The 20,159-nt window shown below is 39.2% G+C and overlaps 1 protein-coding gene across 1 annotated transcript in view; it reads left to right on the plus strand.

Moving 5' to 3' along the window:
- Positions 1-20,159, plus strand: part of STK39 (serine/threonine kinase 39) — a 103,965-nt gene that overhangs the window by 10,586 nt on the left and 73,220 nt on the right. Inside the window, exons 2-4 of the mRNA XM_086615586.1 lie at positions 11,571-11,683; positions 16,788-16,896; positions 18,219-18,360. Of these exons, the coding sequence (XP_086471712.1) occupies positions 11,571-11,683; positions 16,788-16,896; positions 18,219-18,360 (364 nt within the window). The remainder of the gene's footprint in view (positions 1-11,570; positions 11,684-16,787; positions 16,897-18,218; positions 18,361-20,159) is intronic.

Below are 20,159 nucleotides of genomic sequence, written 5' to 3' on the forward strand. Positions count from 1 at the left end.
AAAAATAGTTGATTGAGGCTTTGTTCTTTCAAAGAGCATCTTAAATTTAGGAAGCTACTCTGACAAAAGTGTTTCTTCTAACAGAAGTGCAGATTGGGAGAATATATGTAGATTACAAATTGGTTCAGCTCTGGAATTTCATTAGCATCTTAGTTGTATCTACGTCTGTAGCTTTCTAGTGAAATTGGAGCAGATAAGTGGAGTGAATCAATTAATATTAAGGCTCTACAGTGTATTTGGATTTGCAGTTTTACTTTGAACAAGATACGCTGTAGTTCCATGGACCAAACATCCTGGCTGTCCTTGTTTTCTGAAAATATCCGCAGACTGATCTGAACCATTACGTCTTTCAGGGGTTAGAGCATGTTTCTGCTGGAGCAGAACTTCTAGTTCAGGTTCCTCCAAAAGGAGTTTATTTTGCACATACAATGGCTGCTCTGCAAAGCAAACCAAAGCTTTGTGAGGAAGATCAAGCAGAGGATATTCACTTCAAAACTGCCCTGTTTGCTCTAAGCCAAAATGCAAATATACGGGCAACCAAATATTGCTAAGTGCAGGTTGATGCTCTTTTTTAAATTTCCCTCTTACATCTGTTTATCCTCTGTTGGTTATTTCTCTGTTTTTTCTGATCTCTGGAAATTTTTAATTTCTCTTGTGTTTGATGGGAGGCTTTGCCCTTGAGTAAGAACTGCATCCTGATACATGTATTTCTAAATTGCATTGTTAGTCTTTTTAATACTTGAAGTATTACTGTTAAGATTTTCCTGTGAAACTCTTGTGTTGACTGTTCACTCTAGGATAAAACTCTAAACCTTTGAAACAACAAATTTTGATATAAAATTTTTAAGCGAAGAATGATGTTAGCTTTTCCTTTCTCTTCTAGATAAGCTTCTTTGGTTTAAATTGAGATTTATTACCTGGTGTTCTTTTATTGTGAAGCTGACTGAATGATTAGGAAGTTTATTTTAGCAGCTTTTCAAATGAATGTGGAAAAAAAGCTACTTTTTCTGGTGCATGTGTCTGAGTGAAGTGTTTATGCTGCTTCAGATCAGTGAAGGAAAAAGGAAATGCCCCTGCTGGTATGCTTTCTGAAAGGGCTAATTAGATAGAGGAGGATCTCTCAGATTTCTTGTAGAAACCCCCTCTTCTACAAAAGCTCTGGAGATTTTGCTTTTTCTTTTTGATAACAGGTAGTTTGAAGTCTGTGATTTGGTTTTTAGAAAAAAAGTGTTTTAAAAAAGTATACTGTAAATAATGGTGTGAAAAATACACTTTCGGATTAACCTGGTTAGAATGAATTTATTATTCTCCCAAAATGTGAGCAAAATTCACCTAGTTTTATCAAACCCTGTAAAACCAGAAACTGTCAAGACCTCTTACACATTCTTCAAGGTTTTTTTTTTTTTTTTCTGTCTAACACTGTATGAATGACAAGAAAAAGTTTAAATAAAAAAAAAAAAAGCAGGACCTGTTAGGTCATCTATGTAGTCTTTGACCTAACCAGAGTGTATTAAACCAGCAAGAAACTGTCTCTGTTTTACACAGATGTTCTTTTGTATGGCTTTTGATTCTGTGAATTCAATTACAAGTTTTTGGTACAACTGTAAATAAAAAAAAAAATCTGAATAAAGAAGTTTGTGTTATTACCTGAAAATCTGACCTACATTGTGAGGATGAATGGATAATAATACGACAGACAAAATCTATTGTAGTGTTTGTAATATATTCTTAAAATAGGTTGTATCCATCCACATTTCTCCTTATCACACGATGGCCCCAATGGGATTGTGCAGCAGGAGCTGACTCCTGCCTGCAGTGCGCGGGCTGGGTGGCCGTGCAGCACAGCTGTGCTGCCGACCATGCTGCAAGAGCAGCAGAAGCGTGGGTGAAAAAGCCTGCTGCAAGTTCTTTGGCTGCTACTTTTTCTATTTCTTCTTCCCTAATAAATTTACAGTGTGAATGAAGTTGGATTCTTTTGTGTTTTGCAGGAAGCTGGTGCAGATCTGATGACAAAACTAATGTTAACTGGAGAAGGGCTTGGGTGCCTCAGAGATTTTCTTCCCCCTCTTCTGTCTTGTGGGCTAGTTTCAGAGATAATAAATAACATGTCTTACATATTGTGCTGTTCTAAGACTGTGGCTCAGTTCTTTGTTCTGATCTTCTCCAGAGTGCTTTCAGAGAACCTTAATAGATGATCCCTGCTCCTGCCAGCATATTCTTTTACATAATCTAACCTGATGATAACCTGACTAACAGAGTAGATCTTTCCTTTTTTCCCCCCCTAGGTGCTGGGCTCAAATGGACTTATTTAGTTAATTATTTTTCATCATGCCCAAAGAAAAGTATTCCTTTAAATCTCTTTAAGTAACGGGCTGTTATGTGTCATGGTACTCACTGTTCAATAGCTCACATATCTTCTAGACCACAAGTGTGGTGAATTCACAAATTACCTTCATATGCTGATATGAAACTGGGAGGTATTTTAGGCATTCGTTACATGAGTACAACTAAGCAACCTCTTTGCTCTCTGACCTGATGTGTGCTATTTCTTGGTGGCGCTGAATTCCCAATTCCCGTTCTGCAACTTTTGTAAATTAGAGTAAAATTAATATTGAAACGGGAGTATAGTTTATTTTACTCTTACGCATAATGCCTTATTTGACTTTTTGTCTTCTTAACAGTGGCAGCTCATGTGGAAGGTAACGTAAATGAGAGGAGAGATCATTCTAGGTATAGGTCTTGACTTTTCACTGCTAAATTCAGATTCATACTCTTCAGTTCATTAAGCTCTTAACATGCAGTGCTTTATATTACTTCATAATCACAACCTTGGAAAAATGACAGTGAAGAGATTATAAGTGGACTAGGTATATAAAGTGATGATAAGGTACCTCAAGCAGACCTGAAAACCGTGAGACTTGTAAGGAAAACGTAAGTTCTGCAAACTGGAACAGAGATACTTTCTTTGCATTTCACATTTGATGCCCATTTGAAATTATATATTGTAGGTTTTAAGTAGCATATTTTACAAGAGATTCCATGTGTTTTGGGGTCAGAACTGAATGTTTTTAGGTTGTTTACTTGTTTGTTTTAGGTTCAACTGTATTTATTAAGTTGTTTCTGTGTGTTGATTGTTCCCCCTATACCCTTCTTTTTTAGCACACGTGAGTGGGATAGTTTTGCAGTATGCAAGAAGTAAGTTCTGCACCAGTGCACAACATGTATTTACTCCTGAGAATCTGTTATCAAGCTTACCAGTTGTGACCTGACCCTAAGGGGACAGGCAGGTTCTTTTAGGGATCACACCAAGCTGGGAGGCTGTGTCGATCTGCTCGAGGGTAGGGAGGCCCTTCAGAGGGATTTGAACAGACTGGATCGTTGGGCTGAGGCCAATGGCATGAGCTTTAATAAGGCCAAGTGCAGAGTCCTCCACTTGGGGTATAAAAACCCCAAGCATCGCTATAGGCTCAGGGAGGAGTGGCTGGAGAGCTGCCTGGCGGAAAAGGACCTGGGGGTGTTGGTTGACTACCGGCTTGATATGAGCCAGCAGTGTGCCCAGGTGGCCAAAAAGGCCAATGGGATACTGGCATGTATCAAGAATAGTGTGACCAGCAGGAGCAGGGAAGTGATCCTGCCCCTGTACTCGGCACTGGTGAGGCCGCACCTGGAATATTGTGTCCAGTTTTGGGCCCCTCGCTTTAAGAGAGATATTGAGCTCCTGGAGCGAGTCCAAAGAAGGGCGACTAAACTGGTCAAGGGGCTGGAAAATAAAACTTATGAGGAGCGGCTGAGGGAGTTGGGGCTGTTTAGCCTGGAGAAGAGGAGGCTGAGGGGAGACCTGATTACGGCCTATAAATACTTGAGAAAAGATGGTGGGGAGTTAGGGGAAGGGCTCTTTACATTAGTGATGGGAGATAGAACAAGAGGAAATGGGCATAAGCTTAGTCAGGGGAGATTCAGGTTGGATGTTAGGAAGTATTTCTTCTCTGAAAGGGTTGTCAGCCACTGGAATAAGCTGCCCAGGGAAGTGGTTGAGTCCCCATCCCTGGATGTGTTTAAGAATAGGGTGGATGAGCTACTTGAGGATATGGTTTAATGGGGATTAGGGATGGTTGGACTCGATGATCTCTAAGGTCTTTTCCAACCTAGAAATCTATGAATTGGCAGAATGATGATGGCACTAAAACGGAGTTAAAACTTTGTTTTCTTAACAAGATATTATGATTATTATAGCATAGAATTTGTGATTAGAATGGCACAGGATTTCTACAAGCAGAGTCACTATAGTACAGTTTGTAAGTAGCATAATACAGAATTTATAATACAACTTAACTTACGATTTCTAATCACCTGGACTCTCTGCAGATTTGGTCAAAACCAGTAAATGGTTTGCCGTAGCAGTATAACAAATCATAATCTAGACTTGAAAAATCCTGTAAAAGCGTACGAGTCACTCAGTCCTGAGAGGAAGCAGGGGATGGAGGAGGCACCCCTGGCCACCGCAGGTCACAGGTCTCACAGTCCAGCAGCAGCTCCATTCCAAGTTCCCCATCTGGGACTTGTAGCTGCTTGGTTTTATGGGCAGTGCTCTGTGTTCAGGTCATCACCACCACCAGCTTGGCTGAGTGCCTGGGACCCTCAAGGCTGGTAAGGAAGGGAGTAACTGGCCTGGCGCCCAGGAATCTTGAGGCTGGTAGGGAGAAGAAGAAGAAATCTGTTTGATTTGTCTACTTGGTTCACAGGACCTTCAAGGCCTGATAACGAGGGAAAAGAGAATGAATGTGACCCGCTCAGTCACAGAGAGTGCTTGCCTTATAAAATGGTGTTAGATATGCTAACCACATTACCAGGAGTCAGGAGCAGGGGGTAGCGGTCGCACCAGTCTTATCCTGACACCTCCACAAGCCAAAGTCCCGTTCTGATGACTGCAAATTCTGAAATAGTAGTGATTGTGGATTTTTTTTAATATACACTTTTTACACTTATAAATAGTGTTTCTTGTGAAGCTATTTGATATGTGGGGCAGAGTAAAAGGAATTCAATCTTGGGTAGTGTTTATACTACAGAGTTTGCTTAGACAGTCTAATTTGAGTTGCTATAGTTCCCTTTCAACTTCTTTATTTAGACTACTCATCCATTTTAAATGACAAGTCAGGGAGAAGATAACACCTGATGAAAGTGGACTGCTTTTGTTTAGGTTTTCCTTACCTGCTGTAGTGCTGATATTTCCTTGGTGTGGATTGCTAATGAATGGGCAGATGCTGTCATACCAGGTCTGGAAATGTACCAGCCTCCCTCTAAGCTCCACAACTAGCATGTAAGAGGACTCAAGGCCATGGAGTACTTAGTTAAAAGATAATTTTGATCATGACACACACAGATGAGCATTACACTGCCTGGATGTTTGGCATCACTCTTTCCTTTGCAACACACCTACACATTTCTTTCAGTGTCAAGTACCAAGGTGTGTTTGGAGTATGCGCAGCTTCCTATTCAAAGACAGGCAAAAGGAGAAGCATTGTGGTTACTGTCTGGTTTTGATGCACTTCTAAAAGTTGATCCTCAACTTTGTTAGCACCTCATCTTACCCAAAAGACTTGAATTCCTTTGTAGGTACCTTCTTAAAATAAGGGCAGGAATGTGTTTTTGTCATGTGCCTTATCTTATTTTTGTGCTTGATGAGGCTAAAAGTTTTCCAGTATTGAAATGTGGAGCTGCCAGGTTGGTTGCTAATGGGGATAAGACCATGTTGTGCACTAAATATAGTACATTGGACTGGAAAACTGGTAAGGGAACTGGGATAGTGACTGTCTTACTACTGTAGTTTCAAAGGCCAGACTGTGTGCAGTATGTGAAAGGATTGTATGGAGTACCAGGATGTGTTTCTCTAGTAGTGAGGCATGGCCTTATTTCTGCTGAGTTTCAGCAGAACTTGTGATCTCCATCCACCTATATGTTACTGTTTCTGCCATGTGCTTAACAAACACAGCAACTAAATTTGCAATGGTTCATTGATTTTACTTGTTTCAGTAGAGTTGTACTAAAGCCTCTCTGACAAAGGAAAAAAAAAATCCAGCTGGGGTTTAACATCAGCACTTCTTGTCAGTCTCTGTTGGGAAAGCTGGGATAGGAGCAGAGGGAGAGGACAGTCGTGAGGTGGAAAGAGATAGTGGCCATAGCCTCTGTTTTTCTTTCCTCCCTTTCCAAACTATGTGCTTATTGCCAGGTTTACCTGAGTGCCCCAAACATAGTTAGTGGTCATCGTTGGACTTTCCAATATGATCTTAGTGTGTTGATGGCATTGTACCGAGCTGACAAATGCTGAACTCCATATGGCCCTAGGCAGAAGTTTCCGTACCAAGAAAGTGTCTGAAAGCAAAAAGCCAGCACTTAGGCTGATATTTCATTTCAAAGCTGAACACAATCACAATTAAATAAACCTATGTCTAATCTAAGTATATCTGATTTCACTTTCTAGCCAGATTTCTTTAATGCCTCTTGTCAGTCAGAGTAGAGCTCTTTTGAAATTCTTTAACCATGACTGGTGGTGATAGCTGATTATTCTTCAGATAAAACAAGACATTGCAGAACAGTTTGGGCAATGTAGTATGTCTGGGGTCACCGGTGGAGGGAGGGAGGACTTATATGTTTTCCAGATCATCGGTATAGGTTCTCCACTTTCTTGTACTGTGTTGATTTGTCTTATTTCTTAAATAGTTAGTTTGTGCTTGATAGTTATTTACTGTACTCTGATGCTAGAAGCCTCTGTGTTCAAGAAAGTAGATTCCTATTGTCATGTGCTTTTGGCAGAAGAATTTTTTTTTTTTTCTGTTCTGCGGGTTTGACAGGGAGTTGTAACAGAGTACTGCATAGCAAACCTCAAAATATTTCCTCTAATTTATCTAGCCAAAACATCTAATATAACCAGTCCTTTTACTATTTTAGTGAGGGTAGTAGGAAACAGACTAGTCCAAAAAGCCTAGTAATTTCCTCTTGCCCCAGTTTTTCTTGTATGTTTTTATTGCTAATAAATGGGGTTTTATTGCTAATTGTGAATCCCTCTGCCTTTTTTTTTTTTTCTTGATGAGGAATATGATGTCTGGTTAATACACAAGTTTGCTGTATCTTAGCCTTAGTACAGGTTGGCTCAACACTTGCATAGAAATTTTCTTGCAGATTTTCTATAATGCATAATAATTTTGATATGGACATTTAGGCTACTTCTCTAAGACTTCAGTGGGATGATAGAAGTATTTGTAGACCTTTGTCATAATTGGAGAGTTTTTTTTCTGCATTATGTATGCAACGTGCTTTTGAAAAGTAGTGGGATAAGCTAGATCTCAGAGTCTTTGTGTGTGATTCTGTAGCCATAATGGTGATGTTTTTAAATGTCTAAGTGCAGAAAAAATTCATTTTGTATAGCTTCATGAAGAATTAATGAGATTAATTGTTGAGTGATGAAAATGCAGAAGTAGCAGTTCTATGTATGGCTATAGAGTTCATAGAACACTGTATTTTAAGTGAATTATGTCATAAGTCTAATGGCTAGCATAAACAAACTAGTATCCAAGTGAGTTATAAGGGGAGAGATTTGATCCCGGCATGAATTGAGAACACAAAGTGGGCAGGATTTATTAGTAAACTGTACTTACATGAGTATTGTGAAGTTCTTAAGAACATAAACATTTATGTTGTGTGAAGATGGAGAGAGAAATCGTGAGTTCATTTTCTGTGAAGAAATTAAGTTTCAAAAAGATTTAGAATTTAGTATGGTGGTCTAAACGAGCTTCAATGAGCTGATTTATAACTTTTTTTAATCAATGGAAGTAATATGAAGGAAAATGAGTAATACTGAAAGATCTCTAGAATATTGTGGGGTAAAAGCTAGAAACTGAAAGAAATTAAAGGTTCTGTTTCTTAACCAAAAGTATGGTCTTGCCACCAACAGAATTGATTCGAGACTGAAGAGACTCATTCTGCACAATGCTGCCATAAAATATTTTGAAGTACTGATCAGTTCATAACACATATGTAGTAATACTGGAGATATGCTACACAATATTGCATGCAATATATAACATAGCTTTCAAAGCTTGTATATAAGATGCTTTGTATGTTACATAAAAAAACCCACATGTTTTTATGAGTAGAAATCTAAGCTTGGTTGCATTTGTGCAGGCATGGTTTGTGTGCACAAGTGCATTCTGCTGTGTGCAAAAGGAATCCCGCAGTTACACTGCGTATGAGCTGCATTTAAGAATTACCTAGGGGACTCTCTTCTTCAGAACTGGACTGTCTGAGAGATGAAATAAAAATCCTTTCATAGCTGCTTCATCCGTTTTCATAGATTTTATTCTGTTTAGTACAGGCTTCTTTTACAGACAGGTACAATTTAGTCTTGGATTTGCAGCTGACTTAGAATTTGTGTGCCCATCATTCTTACAAAGCTGTTTTTTTTTTTTTTGAGTCTGACCACTGATAATCCTTTGTTTTGTTCTTCTGCAGAAGACAGCTGGATATAAATGCTTCATGTTTTATCCAACCTGAGCTTTTGTTATACTAGGTCAGTTTTCTAAATAGAGACTGGATGCTAAAACCAGTCTGTGCTTTGGTTGTGGTGTAGTTAGTGTGTTCTTCACTGTGAAGGTTTTGGAAGACTTGTAAGGCTCAGTGTATCTGAAGAAGTCATGCCTTCTGACAAGGAATGATTGACTGTAGTCTGTTCTATGCAATAATTTTCTGTGACCCTGATTTGTTACGCTAAATGTTTGTCTATGACAATTTTTTTTTTCACTGTACGATAGTGCATTACTCGTGTAGTCTGTTATCTCTCAACTGAAATGCTTATCTGTGTAGTACTGTTTGTAACAGCTACTCCTCTGGAACACTTCAGATTTCTGCTTGTTTAGAAGACTAGAGAAGGGCATCTCTTTATTGACACAAAAGGAGTCTTCTGACCAGATGGAAAAGCTGCAGATTTTCTTCATCTTTGGTTGTTCACTTTGGGAGCCAGAGGAGGAGAGGCATATAGCCACTAAGTGCCTGGCTCCTGCTTCAGTACTTGAAACTGCTTTTTCAAACTGGTATTATATATAGGTCCCACTGAGAATGCAGGCTGCTCAGATTAACTTTACTATCAAAATACTCTATTGTGTAGAGTATTTGAAAGGCAGGGGAAAGAAGAAACCAAGTAGATTGGCTTTATTCTAAACATAGAATGTTTTTTGCATTGTCAGTGCATTATATTCTTGTGGTGAAGAATATCCCATTGCAAGTCATCTCTATCCGAGGAGAAAACACAGGGAAATGCGCTGAAAGACTTCATATAAATAAACTTCAAACTCTAGTTTACGTCCTGAAATCTCACATCTCATCCTCTTTCAGTAGGCAAAAGAGGAACAGATCTTCAACTTGTGCATAAGAATAGCTCAGGATTAATTTTGCAATCAAGGGTTTTTAAATAGTAGTAAGCACATAGTCTTTGATTTGGAGTCTCACAGAACTTAAGCAGGTGGTACAGTAGGGTGGGGTCAGGTATGTGGCAGGAATTTTTTTTGTAATCTAATTTTTCCAAAATGTTTTGAAATGTTACTTACTGTCATTTTATTTTACCTTGAGGAAACAGTCAGGCTTTCGTCCTGGTGTTGGCTGAATAATTTTTCTGTGTGCTTTTTCTGTTTGTCTTTTATGTGGCCTTTGTATATAAATCTGTTTTGAAAGTGAAGATCTAGGTGTTTCCTACAAGTGGATAAAACTACAGACATAGATGAAGATACATCAAGGAAAATCTTGGTCTTTGTTCCTGTGTCCTTAATAGCTAAAAATTTGATTTCTTCCCCCTGCCTCAACCTACAGTTATGTAGCCAAAGTAAGGAGAGGATTTGTGTCTCGATGTCTACCAAATGAGAAGTTCAGTGAAGTGATGTAGATGAGTCTGATGAGCTGAATTGTGCTGACTTGGTGATTCCTTCCTTGGAATGTCTTACTTAATTTTTAAAATCTCTCTTAATTCTTTTATTGCTTACATTATTGGAATTTTAAAGTCTTTGTTCTGTAAGCAGACAGAACAGGACATGTCAATATTTGTCTGTGACCGCATCCTGCAAAAACATGACTAGTTAGTCCTGTTGAGACTTTTTTTTTTTAAGATGAGCTCAGAATTTTGTAATGAAATCCATACACTGAGTTAAAAAGCTTTGTGATTTGAGTGAAAACGTCATGTGAGCAAACAATACATGAAAATAGCTAAGCAAATAGCAATTAAAACACAGACAATAACTTTCAGTCATGAGGTATTCTCAGTGCTGTTTTCAGATGTGCAGAGGGAAAAGCTTTCAATTGTTCTTAAGTCGGCTGGTAACTGAATCCACGTTTGTAGAGCTTGACAACAAAAGGCTTTTTGTTCACAATTTGTATTCATCTAGGACATGCCAATTACTGAGCATAAATAGAACATAGTGTATGAGCAGGCCAGTATAACATGTTGCTCAATTCGTGACTTCCCAGAAATCTGTAATTTATATTAAAATATTTAGATTTACAGGTAGGAGCTACGTGTCGGGGGATTTTAGATTTCTGCATGAATGAGTACGATGTAATTACTTTGAGGAAGCACACACTGCTGTATTTGATGTGGCAGCAAGATGTGCAACCCAGGCAAAACTCTTTATGAATATTACTTGCAATCGTTTCATTAATTTAGTGAGGCAATACTGACTAGGGCAAAGCCAATGGGTGCTTGATAAAAGAAGCAACAAGAACTTTCAGTCCTGCTGTTTGCAAATAAAGCGTACTAAATAAAATTACTCTGATGCTTTCCCCAACATTTGTTCAGTTCCACCAAGCTTTGTTATCAGTGTAGTTGTATGACCATATGTGATTTGCATGTCAAGTAAACATGACTGACTTTCTCTGCTGGGCCATTCAGTAACGGGCATCTTCTTACTGTTGGTGTGATACTTGTGCCTTCTGCGCGCATTATAAGAATTAGCATGCTTTTTGTAGGATGTTACCTAATCATGATGAATGAGCAGGAACACAGGTGAAACCATAGAAGATTTGGCATGTACAATTTTACTGATGTTTTTCTGTTCATTGCATAGTGGGAACAAAAATCTGGTTAAACAGGGACTGACCTGAAAGAACAGGAAGAAATAACATTTGATAAAGCACATACTCCCTACCCGCCCTGCGTAATGATTTAAATTGTGTTAACTGTGCAAGTCATGTTCTTAATTAAAACAGATGTGTCCAAAGACAAAAGTGTAATGGTTCCCAAACTATGACATGCATTGAGGTGGTGGGTGTGACTTGATAAATGAGCACAGCATTTTAAGTTTTTGGCTTGGGAATTTTTTTGTGGCGTATGGAACAGAAACTTTGAGGTTTTTCTTCTCCATTTGAGAAGTGTGCAGCCTGTCTTGCTAGTGGAAAGGTATGCATGTGGCGAAAGCACTGTAGAAGGATAAACAGCAGATTTTAAGTTCTTCGTCTGTGTAGGGTTCTTCTGTTGGTCACTGATTTAAACTCCTGTTATGTTAAGACTGTGTTGCTTTTCTGCCCTTTTTCAGGTAGTGGTGCTACAGCAGTTGTCCAGGCAGCGCTATGCAAACCCAGGCAAGAACGCGTAGCAATAAAGAGGATCAACTTAGAAAAATGCCAAACCAGTATGGATGAATTACTTGTAAGTAAATCGGAGGAGAATATATTACATAGAGACTATATTCTATTTTGATTTTAGTTTTTGCTTGGTCCGAGAGTGAGGATAGAATTTTATGCAGGATAATAGTGAGAGAAGGATTTGAAAATAATCTGGAAGAAGTATGCCCTTCCCTTAAAAATATGTTTTACTAGTGTGTATTTTCTAATGCCACCAAAACAAGAAGTGTAAATTTGAATCTTGGGATAGCCAACTGTTGAGAACAGTGGGAAGAACCTGACCCCTTGCTTTCTGGAGACTCGATTTTCAAGAGATTACTGTCTGGTTATCTGTCTTAACACCGAGGAAGGATACATTTTTCTTTGGTTAAACACTGATTAAAAATGTAAAGGGAAAATTTAGTAGGTCTCCTTAAAATGTCTAAAGCACCAAAACATAACTAGTTGTTGGATCATTTTGTAGTGATAACTTTTGACGGGAAAAGTAGGAATGGCTACGCTGCCGTCTACACAAGGAAACTCTTGTTAAAGCTAATAACACGCATTTATCTGATAGGCCATAACAAGGTGTTTGAGGAATGCTGTTTGTTTGGGTCACTGATCAGAGAAGGAAGGGACCTCTAAGAGGCCCTTTGTAAAAGGGACTGCAAGAGTTTTTCCTCTGCACTGGTTATGGCAGTCCAGACAGTCACAAAGAACTGTTAAAAAGCGAAACCTTTCGCTTTTTAAGGCTCCTAGTCAGGTGCTTATAAGACTCATGCGTATTTATATATAGGCAGTAAAACAAGAGTTGAAGGACACAAAACCATTCTAAAAGTGAGAACACTCTCTTCTGTTCCACAGGTTATACTACTGCCTAGAGACTGTGGGCTTTTTCTAATGCAGAAATTCCTACCTCTGAAGGAAATGATCTCCTCAGCAGGGAATTGCCAGTGCAAAAGATATCTTGAATTTGATACAGAGGGTATGGTCCATCCAGTTTCTTCAGATAAAATGGCTTTTTTACAGTGGAGGACCCAAAATGCTCTTCCCCGATGATTGATGGTGTTCGCCTTCAGTTTATGTAACAGCTTGTAAGGAACATTGTTGTGTTTTTTCAAAGAGGATTGTGGTAGTGGAAACTACCTCTGAGGTAGTGAGACTTCTGTCAACTGAAAAATCAAAAGATAAATTCTGAGCTGTGTTTAGAAAGAGAACAGCCCAAGGTGAGATGCTGTGCATGATGTATTAACATCTACAGTCCATAAAGAACATTTCTATAAAACCAGAAATACTAATCATTGTAATATAAAATGGACAAAATTTGATCTTTCTGGGTTAGAATTTGAATTAATAATGGGAATTAAGAATTAAAAAGTTACAACAAATAGAACCAGACAAAACTGCCAGAAATCTGCAAGAGATATTCAGGTGGTCTAGAGAGATGACTGCAGTTAGTTACCAGCTTGTAAAAAGTTACCTTAGCAACTGCTTGAGTTTCTTGTCTGCTGACACGTCTCCACTGTCTGCCAAATGAGGCAATAGGTCTTGAATTTTTGGTCCCATATTGCTTTCTTTTGGTACGAAGGCAACTGTCCATACCATCTTTTTTTATTTTTTGACGTAAGTCAATTTCTGCTTTTCTGTGTTCAGATTTTATGTTTCTTTTATTTATTGATCTGTTTTGATCAGAACATGAATTTTGGCTTTCCGAGTTCCTGGTTGGGAAGGTAAAAAAAAAACAACAACCAAACAAAAACTAAACAAAACAACAAACCAAACCAAAAACAAGGGCCGCGTATGATTCCTTTTATTTTTATATATGCATGCACATAATAATGAATTCTTTTATTTTCTGTGATGGGAAGCATACTTACTCTGACTCATTGACTCATTTCTAATAGATTTCAAAATTTTGTTTAAAAAATAGAGATGTTATTCTGGAAAAGGGCGTCATTGACCTTCAAAGCTCGTTACAACTGTACTAACATTTTTATTTCTGTTGATAATACTTAGAATGCTCTTGCATTTTGTTTTTTTTAACACTGTTTTTGAGTCTGCTCAGTTTTCAATCACTTATTTTTCTGATCAGTTTCCGTTGGCACAGGGATGTCTAAAACAGTCTGCCCTCTGAACATGCTGTTTTGTAAAATCCTGCTGCTGAGTGCTTACGGATGGTGTGCAAAGGCACCCTTCACAAATTCTCAGCTGTGTGGCCTTCAGAGAAGTGGAAAATGCAGCAAGCCTGGTGCCCACGTAAGCAGACCTAGGATTCGGACCAGTGTCAATTAAAATAGAAAGGCAGTGTGGGAGGGAGTTTAAATAATACTAAGGTTACACAAACTGCCAAACTCCTGAAATTCAATACTCTGTTTCCTGCAGTGTCCTGTGTTCTTGCTATTGTAAGCTAAATGTAACTTAACCCCGTAAGCCAAGGAAAACGTTCCTGTCCTTAGTATTGTCCTGACTGGTCATCTTACCCCATACCCTTACCTCCAGTTTTTTAAAAAAACCCAAAAAACTCAACACTACAAACCAAAGGATGTTCTATAGAGCGACTTATTTGATTGAACAGGTTTTCTAAACTCTTTGCATTTCTGCTCTGGGTAGCCCGTTGAGACAGGCTCTCTGGAGGAGCCCCTCGCATCTCATGTCCAACCCCTCCAACAGCCGTACCCTGGGTGTCCTTGGAGGAAGCCCTGGGGAAGCAGCCGCAGAGCTGCAGCACCTGCCTGGTGGTCACTGAGCGCTGGGCTGGCCCCACGGGTGCTGCAGCTGAGCGCCCAAAGGAGCTGTCTCGCAGCTGCTTATTAGCTGTTTCATCCACCTGCCCTTAGGCTGGCACACATTTTTGTGTGGCTGCTGAGTGAAACTGGATCAGGAATAACCTGGCCAAGAAGAAGTTACTTTTAACTGGAGCATGTTTCCTGATGCAGGCGCAAACACTTCTGCTAGCACAAGGGACAGAGAAGCAGAGGGATGAGGGAGAGCCTTCAAAATTTAAGTGCTGTTATGGCTTTGGTGCTGTTGAATGTCTGAAGTTATGTGAATGTGAAGAAGTCTCCGTGGGGTTCTCCTGGACATCCTGCTGCAAACTTTTCCTCTGACAGTGCATTTTAAGTGAATGCTTTTCCCTCTCACCTGTGCATATCATGGGCCTCAGCCAAATAACTGAAGTTTGTGGAGGCTTGCCATTCTGTGTGTGACAGGGGCTCTCCAGTACTGCAAGTCTGAAATTAATACTTTCCTGACTAAAATTTAATTCCTTCTCTCTCATGGAGTGTTTCCTATCTGTTCGTTTTTGTTTTGCAAAGACTCTATTTGAAAAAAGTCACCAAAGCTGAGACAAAAGGTGCCTTTGGCCACGGTCGCTGTGATAGCTCGATTTTTGCTGACAAGTTGATGCAGGAGACAAAGTATTCGAAGCACTTTTCAGTTAAAGATAGGGAAGCCTGCCTCAGTCAATTAGTTACATTTCTGCGCTATTAATGTGTGAGTAAAATAGCGGAGGTGTATTTTTGCCCAGTACCGGCAGATAGACTTTTTGAGCTATCGCTATGTTACCAGCATAGGAAAACAATAAGACAATATAAGAAATGAAATAGTAATAACTAATGAGAGAGTTACAGTTAAGATTTGGTATGGATAGCTGAATTAAGAACCTGAGGTAGTAATTTGACTTGTGTTTAAGCTGACATGTCTTCTGCGAAAGGGAAATGTGCCCTACATACCTATTTTCTGTTTTCCACCTACTGTCTCCTGGGGAGAGGGGAAAAAAAAGCTGTTTTGCAAATTGCTCAGTTATTCAGGCTCATTGGATGACTATCCAGGTGTTCATCCTTCTGTGGTTCAGGGCTCAGAAGTTATCTAAGGAGGAGGACTTTTGACAACAGGACTAGCTGAAACGTGCGTCAAACTGTGAGCTGACTTAACAGTCATGAACAGGCATCACGAGATTAAATCAGAGTCTTAATACATATCATTAACTTTTTATTAGAAAGCGACTGTGATCTCGAATACATTGCAAATAACAACAACAAAACCCTTCGCTTTGAAACACTTGCTGAGTTGAAGTTGAATGTTGAGAATAGCATCTCTGGCAGCTTTAATCAGTGTCAGTAGGACTGCCACAGTGCCTGCCTTGCACCAGTGCTGGTGAGTCAGTGTGGAACACGGGTCCACCTGAAAGTGGTTGCCTTTCAGGGTGTGAGGGGAGGTGGAAGAGTTTGGGTTTTAGCTGGATTGGCTCCGTGACCAGCTCACCCTCCAGGAGCATGTCTTCTGGCACCAGGGATGGACCAGGGCTGTGTAGCCGAAGGCAGAGCAGGAGAAGCAGGGTTGTGGGAGCTCCAGTTGATGTAAGGCCAAACCCTCAGGTACAAAGGAGGCCTAAATGCGCCTACGTAAAAGATTGGCAGGACGATGAGAGCTGCTGGAAAGGTGTTACAGAACAATTATGTGAAAGAATGAAAAGAAAAAGGACTCTGCTTGAAATAACAGATACAAGGCAGTCATTCTTAATGTGTACAGCTGTGGCGTGTCATAGATGGTGTTACTTTGTAGTGCCACATGTTGGTGCTGTGTGTGCCTCTAGTCAATTGTTTCCTCTGCCCTTTGGTCTGTGATACTGCATTTTCCTCTTGCTCTTCTGTTTGGTTGCGTGGCTCTGGTGTCTACCTGTCCATTCCACAGTAGCTGAGCCAGTGGTGCTGTGTCCTTCGTCTGACAGCTTCCTTCCTCCTTTCTCACCTGCTCCCATTCTACTCTTTCCATATCCCTTTTGAGCAGGAAAGGCGGATTTTGATCTTTCCTTGGCTTTTATTGTCCAGCCTGTGCCTACACCTTCAGCTCTTGGAGACTGCTTATTCTTCATTGCTTACTCTGAACTGGAAATTTATCAGTAATTTTTTTTCTGCTCTTAGAAGAAAATTGATGTAATTATGCCTGTATCTCCTGGCCAAATCTCCCTTGTATTCTTTGCAATAATGTTTTGTCTTGCATGCGGGTCTGTAGGTAAATTGAAATGTTTTGATGCCTTGATGCAAATTCTGTGCATACTTCAGTTTTGTTATAGTATTTCACTTTGAAACTTTCTCTATGGAAGAAAAACTGATAGCTGGCTGTGTTATGATGGGCTTTATTTCTTACAGAAAGAAATTCAAGCAATGAGTCAATGCAATCACCCCAACGTGGTGACCTATTACACATCTTTTGTGGTGAAGGATGAACTTTGGCTGGTTATGAAGCTGTTAAGTGGGGGTAAGTTTCTGGTTTTACTTGTTTAGCTGCAAAGAAATTGTATGTGTTTTTTTCTAAGGTACCTTCTTTGAATTAATTTACTTAAACCAAGGAAGGACTAGGAGGAGAGATTACACAGGATGAACCCTGAGACATAGGTGTGTCATAGCAGGAATGTGCAAGCTTAAAAAGTTTGTGTATGTATATTGATAGTACAGGCTAAGAATTACTGAGGTAAATTCTGTTGATCTAACTACTATAATTTTTTATTCTGAATTAATATATTAAAATTCTCTGTTAAGACTGTGTAGGGAAAACTGATGAGAATTAAAGCACTTCTGTCAGTGTGACCTTTTTCTGAGTTTCTCTAGAATCCACTCTGGTTTTGTAAAAACACATGTATTTCTCATTTCATAACGAGTGTTTCTCATTCCATATTCAAGGAAGATTCTTCCTAGGATAGGCATTATATGTTGCATCCTTTTTATAGCTTAAACTAACCAAACACTCGTTACAGTTTTTATGATGGTGATTAATGGTATAAAAATCTTGCTTGGTTCTGAGAGAGGAAAAAGGGGCTGAACTGAATGTGCTTGTGGCTTAAAGGAGTGAGGCTTCAATGTAAGATGTCGTGGTCCTGGTTGCTACATGATGTTCTTCAAGATTAGTCTTCATGGCAGCAGACTACTGCACCATCGTGCTAGAAAGCAAGAACAGGAAGTTCTTATAAAATAACACTTGTTACGTCACGTTTGATTGAATTGTTCAGTTCAATCAAAAGCAAGCATAGACTCTGAGAGAAACCAGTGATTCCTGAGAGGAGTTTACTGTGGGCTGTTGAAAAATGCTTGTATAAAAAGAAAATGTTGCTCTTAGATTCCTTGAAATTTATAATAACTGAAGTTCAATGTCAAACTGGGCGTTACTAGGGGTGTTGTCATCATTTGTTTGCAGAGACTATCTCCTTCCAGTCTTGCAGCTGCCTGTTTATGTTGTGAACACATGAACCATAATCTAAGCTGGATAATAAGCCAAACCCTTTGCTGCACGTCTGTTTAAATGTGGAATGCTGCTGAATTTTTAATAAATGGTAGCTTAAGAAGCTGTTAGCAGATCTTTCTAATGGATCATTGAGTGTTACCGTATTCTTGACAAAAACCAGTGCTTTGTTTACATGAGGTAGCTGTGTGCTTTATTCTGATAGGTAGTTACATGAGGTCTTTACACATACATGCAAAAATTTAAATTGCAGTAGCATGGAAAGAATGAAGAAGTATAACTTTCTCAAGAATCTGATGTGATAATGCTGTATATATGCTTTTTTCCCTGGATCTGAATTATAGGTTCAATGCTTGATATAATAAAGTATATTATCAATAGAGGAGAGCACAAAAATGGTGTCCTTGAAGAACCCATAATAGCAACAATTCTTAAAGAAGTTTTGGAGGGCTTAGACTATCTACACAGGAATGGGCAAATTCACAGGTAGGCGCATATACACAATGAAGGGCATTTTCAAAGTTGCATGTATAGTTTGTTGATACTGGTCAGCTGCAGCTGCTTGGCTAAACAAATTATACTGCCTCTTTCACATGCTGTAAATGCGATCAGTAGTTATCAAGTAATAACGCTGGGCTAGATGCTGTAGTCTTGACTGCAGTTTGTCACTAATACTTAGTACTTGCTTGGTCTTTATCCTGTCTGTCTGTCTTATAGTTAGGATAGGTCCGTGCTACCAGAGCTGTGGTCTATGCTCCTGTGCCTGCTGGTACTCCGGATATCTAATCTGAATCTAGTTTATGGGATACAATCTGTGACTTGGTTATTGTGTTGGACAACAAACCTGTAATCTTGGGCACTCAGACACTGCTGTATAAATGTGAAACTTATATTTTCCTGGTAGTCAGTAATGTCTATTACAATTCTACAGACCTTTCTTTATGACCACAAGTGAAGCTGGGATTGGTACTATGGAACTGCATCTTGGTGTATATACATCTCTAGTGATTGTTCTCTTCTATATATTCTCTCTCTGTTGACTTCCTCAGTGTAAATTGTGCACATCCCCTGGGGCGGTCTATACATATCTGCTGTAGCAATCGATGGGTTACTTCCACTGTTTGGATGTTGGAAGAGCTGTACTCTGACCTCCCTAATTAATTTAATTTTACTGAGGTGAATTTGCCTTTTAAGGAAGGTGCCTACAACTGGCACTCTGTTTCAAGCATTAGCCTTTTACAAGGGGATCTTTTAAACAGGAAACAGATTTGCTGCGGACAGAACTCTGAGAATGGAGGTAGTGCAGATGTAGCACAGTAATTGTTCTTTATGCGTACTTCTTATGTCTCATCTTATAAATGAACTGCCTCTGATGTAAATCAAGAACTGTTTCCTCCTTTTGCAGAGAGAAAATTGAGATAAATGGAGAAATAAAGAACAATTATCTTGACTTCTGGTCTGGAATGCCAAAGATCTGCCTCAAACCTTAATTCATAGTCTTCTGTTAGGCTGATATTGTTGTGGAAGGAACGTTCATTAGCGTTTAAGGGTAACAGGACTCTGAGGTTGGATTTGCGAATTTGTCTATTCTTAAAGGACCTTAGAAAAGATTAAAAGAGAGAGATTTACTTGTTACCTCTGAGATTTCTCCTTTTTTATAGCACCTAATTTGTGAACTGTGCAGTACTACAGAAGTCCTGTTCAAGATGATACAGTGTGTGTTCCTTTTCCCATGTATGTTCTAGACAAAAGCTGTGGTAGCTCAGGGAACACTGCATCAGGTGGTATTTGCCAGTTGGAGATGTTTTGAAATTGTTCAGGGATTTTGTTCTGTCGTTTTCATGCATTCTTGTTTATATATAGGAAGCTATTTTGGTAGCTATGTGCTAATTATTTTCAGTAAGTCTTGGAAAGATTGGTTTGCTCAAATTTTTAATGTTCATGATATATTCTGTACGGAAGATTTATCCTGTGCATTAAGAATGGGATGCACGTTTCTATCAAAAAAAGACCCCACACAGCCAGAGGGTTTCTTTATGCCAGAAGAGTGTGTTAAATGAATATAGCTGACTGTTAAGCACATGCTGAATTCTTGACAGATTCAGTGTCAGGTAACTTTTCATCATGATACCCTATAGCAAAATATGGTTGCTATTCCTGAACTTTAGTAGCTTCGTTGAGTAGAAATCTGCAGTATATTTACCTTTCTTGAAGATCGGTCTCTGAAGAGATTAAAGAGGAGAACTTTTTTCGACTTTTCTTTTCCATTGGTGATGCAGTTGGAT

This window comes from Tauraco erythrolophus, chromosome 8 (genome assembly GCF_009769465.1).
Source record: "Tauraco erythrolophus isolate bTauEry1 chromosome 8, bTauEry1.pri, whole genome shotgun sequence".
In the NCBI taxonomy this organism is placed as follows: domain Eukaryota; kingdom Metazoa; phylum Chordata; class Aves; order Musophagiformes; family Musophagidae; genus Tauraco; species Tauraco erythrolophus.